This window comes from Humulus lupulus, chromosome 7 (genome assembly GCF_963169125.1).
Source record: "Humulus lupulus chromosome 7, drHumLupu1.1, whole genome shotgun sequence".
NCBI classification, from domain to species: domain Eukaryota; kingdom Viridiplantae; phylum Streptophyta; class Magnoliopsida; order Rosales; family Cannabaceae; genus Humulus; species Humulus lupulus.
Genome location: NC_084799.1, coordinates 88,461,080 through 88,468,515, shown reverse-complemented (window position 1 = coordinate 88,468,515; position 7,436 = coordinate 88,461,080). Strand labels below are relative to the sequence as shown.

The 7,436-nt window shown below is 35.2% G+C and overlaps 2 protein-coding genes across 2 annotated transcripts; both read left to right on the top strand.

Annotated features, from left to right (window-relative positions):
- Positions 1–3,912: 3,912 nt before the first annotated feature.
- Positions 3,913–4,941, top strand: LOC133791958 (uncharacterized). The gene has a single exon (XM_062229866.1). It carries the CDS (start codon positions 3,913–3,915, stop codon positions 4,939–4,941), a length of 1,029 nt encoding a protein of 342 aa, XP_062085850.1.
- A 510-nt stretch (positions 4,942–5,451) lies between these two features.
- On the top strand, positions 5,452–7,078 carry LOC133791957 (uncharacterized). The gene is made up of 2 exons (XM_062229865.1): positions 5,452–5,953; positions 6,111–7,078. The coding sequence occupies exons 1-2, from the start codon at positions 5,452–5,454 to the stop codon at positions 7,076–7,078; spliced, it is 1,470 nt and encodes a 489-aa protein (XP_062085849.1).
- Positions 7,079–7,436: the final 358 nt, after the last annotated feature.

Here is a 7,436-nt window from a genome sequence, read left to right as displayed (position 1 = left end):
CATGAGCTTGTAATGTTTATACGACATAGCATCCGTGACACGAGCTCACGATGCATTCAGCTCGGGGTACATGCTAGAGACCTGACGTATCCTTGGATCCTTAGAAACCCAGATACGTTATATAGACGTGCATGGTCAGACATGGCATGTCCGCAGATCCCTGAAAACCCGGACATGTAATATAATTGTGCATGGTCAGGCATGGCATGTTAGATTATCCCTGAGGATCCAAGATTAGTTTTACCTATTGATCAGACCATACCTTAGGATAAATTATAATATTTATAATTAGTGTGGTACAGGTCACACTGGGGTTAAGTCACATGATGACCCCAAGGCCTATCCAAGGATTTTCTCTATAAATACTAAGATCTTGGATCGGGAAAATATATATTTTCTGTAATGCAAAATCTCTGCCAAAATTTAGAGAGAAAAACAGTAATAATACAGACTCGTGGACTAGATGTATTTTAACCACCGAACCACGTAAAAAAGACGAGTGCTCTTGAGGGTTCTTTTCTGGTGCTCTTGAGTATCATTTTCTTATTGCAATTTATCATTAAGCACTAATTCATCCCAGCTATTTTCATAATTCACTGTTGGCGAAAAACGACATCAACAAACACCATATCAAGGTAAGAGTTGATATAAGGGTAAAATTGTAATTTGGAAATTTGAGAAGAATTTTATTCTTTGGGTCAAATATACAATTATATGATAATTGAAGTTGAATAATTAATTTGGAATTAATTATTAAATTTAAAAAAAATTAATTAATTAATTTTTTAAATTAAATATTTTATTTGAGTGGGAGAAAATAAAAATGGTAAGTCAAAATAGTTTTAATTTATTGATTTTTAAAAGATGATGATAATGATGATCATCAATTTGAATTTTGAATTTAAAATTTAAATTTTGAAATATGGTTGTGATCTTTTCCTTAAAAAAAATACCATATTTTGTAGGAAGGATTTATTTAAATAAATAAATGAAAATAAGAAAAATACAATATTCTCTTAAAGGGAATACTGCTACACGCATGACACAGTTCAGGGACTATGCCAGGCGTGTAAGATGATACTCATAATGTATTAGTGTTGTTTTTATTTTATTTATTTAATTAATTAATAATTTGAAAATGAATTTTTTCAAATTTGGTAAGTTAGATATTACCTAAATCAATTCATATCATCATTATGATTGCATTATTATATTACTATTATTATTATGAATAATAATAATAGTAATATATACTATATATATATATATATCTATTATGTGATAATAAGCAAGAGAGAATGGTGATTTATAAAAAGTTTCGGAAAATTGTCAGACAATAAATTATCATCTTCTTCTCTTATTGTTCCAACCTTTTTCAAGCCATAATCCAAATACTCATGTGTTGAGAAAAACTTGTGATTTCTAAATTATAAAATCGTGTTCTCTATGTACCCACACACATCTTGAGATGTAGAGAACACTCCAGAAGATCGTGGTCTGAGTACTCAAAACGTTAGATAGGAAGATCATTATTTATACAAAAAGACTCAAGGACACTTGATAGGCTTCAAGAGGTAAATATATTTATTCTTGAATATTTGTATACATGTGCATATGATATGTATAAGTATGTTTATAATTATATATATGTTTCATGATTAATGATATTGCATATTAATGGTTTCTGTATGTATGTATTCTTAAACATATAAATTGTTTATATGAGAGGTAGACATTTTTGTTGTTGTTTACAACTGGGCCTACCATGCCATTTCGTTGCGCACTCTGATTGTTTTTCCAACATATTCGCCCTAAGAGTGCTTTGATACCAAGTAAAAAATATGCAATATGCAAATATTTTAGGGTAGAAAAACTCAGCTCAGTATTGAGGTTGAGGTAACATCTCTATTTATAATAGAACCAATGATTACAAGAAGATTCTGGAATAGCCAAATGAGTGGCTACAACCAGGTGACAACTGTTAGGGATATTCAGAGAATCCCAACAATAAATAAAAAGCAATACAATCATTACATCACAACAAACTGTACGGAAATAGTACAAGGACACCTGGAAGCACTACTACAATACTAATAATACACCAATACACTCATAAAACAATATTAGCCTCTAATGCAGATTAGTGATTAACTGTACTTCTTAACAGAAGAAGAACATATGGCCAAGGAAGAGAAAAAAAACCGCTATTTTTTGAGTAGATGTGTCGTTGTAATCTCTCTATTGATTGTTCTGATAAACTTTAATGCAAGTTTCATTACAACAAATCTTGGTTAAGAAGAAAAAGAAGACAAACAGAGTGGGACAGGGAAAATATAATAAAAGTAAACTCAAAATTTATAAAATAAAAAAAAAATAAAAAATGTTAAAGAAATCTTTAAAGGCAAGTTATATTTACAAAACTTCTTCTTCTTCGTTTTCTCTCTCGGCTTAGTGCTGGTGCGATGGCAGGAGGATCTAAGATCAAGAAGAAGCGTAGTAGACCGAAGCGTGGCCCTTCTTCTTCAGAGGCGCCGAGGAAAGTTAAATCGATGGTGGAGTTAATTGGAGTGGAACCGGTGTTGTTCTTAGAGGACGAAGAGCCCATTCAGAATGAAGATGGGAGTGGGATAGCGAACGGGACAGAGGTTCTTTCTCCTTCTGAAATGTAGCGCAGGACTCAGATCAGGGTTCAATTTTCCCATCTGTTGGAAAAGTGTGAGGTTCAACGCAGTGGTAAGGCTCTGGTTATCCCTAATTCTCCTTCTAATCCTGGATCGAGTAATGTGAATATTCCAAATAGTCTAGGAGGAGATGCTGGTTTGGCAACACAGATGAATGAAATTGTTAAAATTGATATGGAGGATATTGTTGAGGAGGTGAATTACTGGAGTCCATCGTTAGTTTGCTATGTGTTAGGAGCCAATCCTCCATTGCCTGTTCTTGAAGGATTTTGTCGACGTATTTGGAAGAATATGGGGATTGACAAAGTGGCTGGGCTAGGACAGGGTGTCTATATCGTGAGATTCAATACAGTGGAGCAGAGAGACTTTGTTCTAAATAATGGAATCATGTACTTTGACAAGAAACCACTTATCATGAAGCCTTGGAATGCAAATGATGATTTTAAGAAGGAAGATATGCAACAAGTGCCAATTTGGATACAGTTAACCAATCTTGATCTGAAATATTGGAGTGAGCAGTCATTATTCAAGATTGTGTCTCAAATTGGGCAACCGTTAAAGATAGATCCTGTAACAAAATCTAAGGAGAAGATTAATTTTGCAAGGATAATGATTGAGGTGTCTATAGCTCAATCTTTTCCTAGCATTATAGGTTTTATCAATGAGAAGGATTTCCAAATGGATGTGATGGTGCATTATGAATGGAAACCGATTGTTTGCTCACATTGTAAAGGATTGGGACATGAATCTACTTTGTGCAAAAAGCAAAATGGCTCAAAAGTTTGGATACCAAAAGATCAAAGGCAGGTCTCTACTAAACAGGATAATATAGATGCTGAGGGTTTCCGTACTGTCAAAGGGAAAGGAAGGAAGAGAGATGGTAGTAATTTCCACAGGGAAAGCGTTACTGAAAATCTATGTAATACATTTTAGGTTCTAGCTGAAACAAATCTGGCGACAAAGGATACAGAGCAAGGAATTGATATCACTGCAGGAGGGGGAGATCCTCCTACAGTGAATGGATAAAATCATATCATGGAATGTGAGGGGGTTGAAACAAACTCAGAAACAACATGAAGTCAAAAATATTATTTTGACTAAAAAAATTAGTTTGGTTGGACTCCTTGAGACTAGGGTTAAGGCTAAGAAGATGGGAGCCTTATTCCTAAACATGTTTAAGGATTGGTGTTTTACTTCAAACAATGCGTGGTTTAATAATGGCAGAATTTTAATGGCTTGGAATCCAAATGTCTTCTCTGTGGATATTCGGGTTTGTTCAAGTCAATGCATTCATTGTTGGGTGGTACCTCAAAATGGTTCAAGTGGTTTTTTTTGTACATTTTTTTGTGCTTTTAATAATGAGGAGCGTAGGAGAGTTTTATGGCAACAGATCAGAGATATGCAGACTATGGAGCCATGGATTTTGCTTGGTGACTTCAATGCTACCATTAATAAGGATGAAATAATTGGTGACAGAGTGAGGTCTCTCTATTCTGAAACTTTCTGTAACTGTTTGCTTGACTATGATTTGCTTGATATCCCTTTCCACGGTTGTTTCTTCACCTGGAATAACAAGAAAATTCTACCTGACCACATTATTGCCAAGCTTGATAGAGTTTTGGGTAATTCAGCTTGGTTGGAAAAATGTCCTCTCGCGAATGCTTGTTTCTTACCAGAGGGTATTTTTGATCATTCTCCAGCAGTGGTTTCCCTGAGTAAGGCTATGGAGTTAGGGAAGAAGCCTTTTCGTTATTTCAAGATGTGGCAAAAGTTTAAAGGTTACCATCAGTATGTTAGGGAGGCACGGTGTAAGCTGGTGCAGGGCACTCCTATGTTCAGAGTTGTGGCCAAACTCAAGAGAGTTAAAACTGCCTTGAAGAATTTGAATACCTGTATAGTTGGTGATATTAGTACCTCTTATTTTCAATCTGAGCAGTTACTTCATCAAGTGCAGCAGCAGGTAAATGGTGACCCTCATAATCCTCAGCTTATTGCTGATGAATTGAGGTACAGGCAGGAGCATAACGCCCGGAGAGAAGCTTATATAGATTTTTTGCGGCAAAAGGCAAAGATGACTTGGTTGCAATATGGGGATGCGAATACTCAAGTCTTTCATCAGAGGATTAGGCAACGTAGGTTGCAAAACTCTGTCATGGCTATTCATGATGAGCAAGGTAAATGGCATGATACTCCAATGGGAATTCAAAATGCATTTATGGAGTATTATCAGAATATTTTGGGTGGGAAATATCAGAGATGAAGAAAAGTTCAACACTGTGTCATGAATGAAGGTCTTGTTCTTTCCAAAGCTAATATTCAAACTCTCTTGCAGCCTTTTGAGAAAGATGAGGTTAGGGCTGCCATCTTTGAAATCCCTGGTGACAAAGCCCCTAGCCCGGACGGATTCAGTAGTTATTTTTTTCAACATCATTGGGATCTAATTGGAGAAGAGATTAGTGAGGCAGTTCTGTCCTTTCTAACTACTGGGAATTTATTGAAGGAGATAAATGCCACAACAATCACTCTAATTCCTAAAACAAATTGCCCCAACAGTGTTAGTGAGTTCCGGCCTATATCTTATTGCAACATGCTTTATAAAGTGGCTACCAAACTCATATGTACTAGACTGAGACAAGTTTTGCCTGATATAGTTGCAGATAATCAAGGAGGATTTATTCAAGGAAGATATATTGGGCATAATATAATGATTTTCCAAGACTTAGTTCGGCACTATGGAAGGAAATGAGGCAAACCGAATTGCATTTTAAATATGGATATGCGGAAAGCTTATGACACTTTGGAATGGGATTTCCTTGAAGAGATGCTTGTGGCTTTTCATTTTCCTCCTCATTTTATTCAGCTGATCATGACTTGTGTTAGATCTCCTAAATTCTCAATCATGTTAAATGGGTCTTTACATGGTTTTTTTAATGCTAGTCGGGGATTGAGGCAAGGAGACCCCATGTCTCCTCTTTTGTTTGTCTTGAGCATGGAGTACTTATCTCATATATTGAAAAAAATTGCTAACGACAAAGATTTTCAGTTTCATGAGAGATGTGCGGAGCTTCAGCTCACTCATCTGTACTTTGCAGATGATGTGGTGTTATTTTCGCTTGGGGATTTTAAATCAGTGTACATACTTCTGCAAGGTTTTGAATTGTTCTCTCACACCTCGGGTCTTCAAGCTAATATTAGCAAATCTGAATTCATTGGTACTGGTATATCTGATGAGGAGATTCAAAGAATTCTCATGGTGTCCAAATTGAAGAGAGGTAAGCTCCCTTTTCGTTATCTTGGTATACCAATTAATGCGAAAAAAAATCTCTACTAGTGATTGTGAAAGTATAATTGATAAAATGGTGGCTAGAATTCGGAAGTGGAGCTGGAACTCTTTATCCTTTGCTAGGAGACTTACACTTATAAATTCAGTGTTGATTTTTGTGCACTCTTACTGGTCTCAAATTGTGGTGCTCCCTAAGAAAGTTTTCAGCAGAATAAATGAGATATGTAGAGCTTTTCTTTGGAAGGATGAGGCTAATTATGGAGGCCCGGGTTGTGTTGCTTGGGATGGTGTGTGTAAAAGCAAGAAAGCAGGAGGGTTAGGCATCAGAAATATCTCAATCTGGAATACTGCAGCTTTGGGGAAATTTATTTGGGCTATTGCCACAAATAAAGAGAGTTTGTGGATCAAATGGATTCATTCGGTCTATCTAAGAGGAGAGAGCTGGTGGGAGTATGAGGCTCCTTTAAACTCCAGCTGGTATTGGAAGCAATTGGTCACTGTTAAAAACAGAATGAAGAGTTATTTTTTCTATCGTACCTTTATCTCTATGTTTTATCGGATTCATGAAGTGTATGATAAGCTTTTGAACTTGACTGGGAATGGGATGTTTTGGACAAGAATTATTTGGAGTGCTTGTGTTGTTTTTAAGCATGCATTCATTACTTGGTTAACTAAATTGAATAGATTGAAAACAAGAGATAGGCTTCACCACATGGTGATAGTGACTTCAGATAGTTGTCTGATATGTGATAATGCTCCAGAAAACAACTGCCATTTGTTTTTCTCCTGTTATTACAGCAAGAGATGCATCATAGAAGTGAAGCTTTGGCTGGGGTGGCTCTCGAATACTGAGAATATTCATGAGCTTCTGAGATGGATTGCCAGAGGAAAACATCTGTCTCGATTCAGAAGGTGGATTTTTGCTTCTGGTTTAGCGGCAACTACATATCATTTGTGGAGGGTTCAAAATATAGCTTTATGGGAGGATAAAGTTCAGAGTATTGATTGTCCAGTTAGGCATATTAAAAGGGATGTTAAAAATAGAGGATATATTTTTGTGAAAAATCGAGTTCCTGAGTCAGATAAAATCTGGTTTGGGGATTTAGTTGTATAGCATCTGTTGGTTCTTTAATTGTTGGGTTTCCCTTATTGGGAGTCTGTAGGTTGTAATGGTGTTTTTCTATAAATAAATTTGCTTACTTACCAAAAAAAAAATATTTATAAAATATATAAAATTACATCAATACCCTAAAAATAATCTAACCTAATTAATAATAAAATTGTTAGTAATGTATATGAAATAGTTTTCAATTGTTACGGCAGTTACATTTGTAGTGACCTACTATAGAAGTTTTTAATAGGTTATCAAATATATAAATTTCTATTTTTAGATTTTAATTTTATAATTAAAACTATACTTCCAAATACAAATAAACCATGATAATTATTTATTAAAATGGTAATTATGTGAT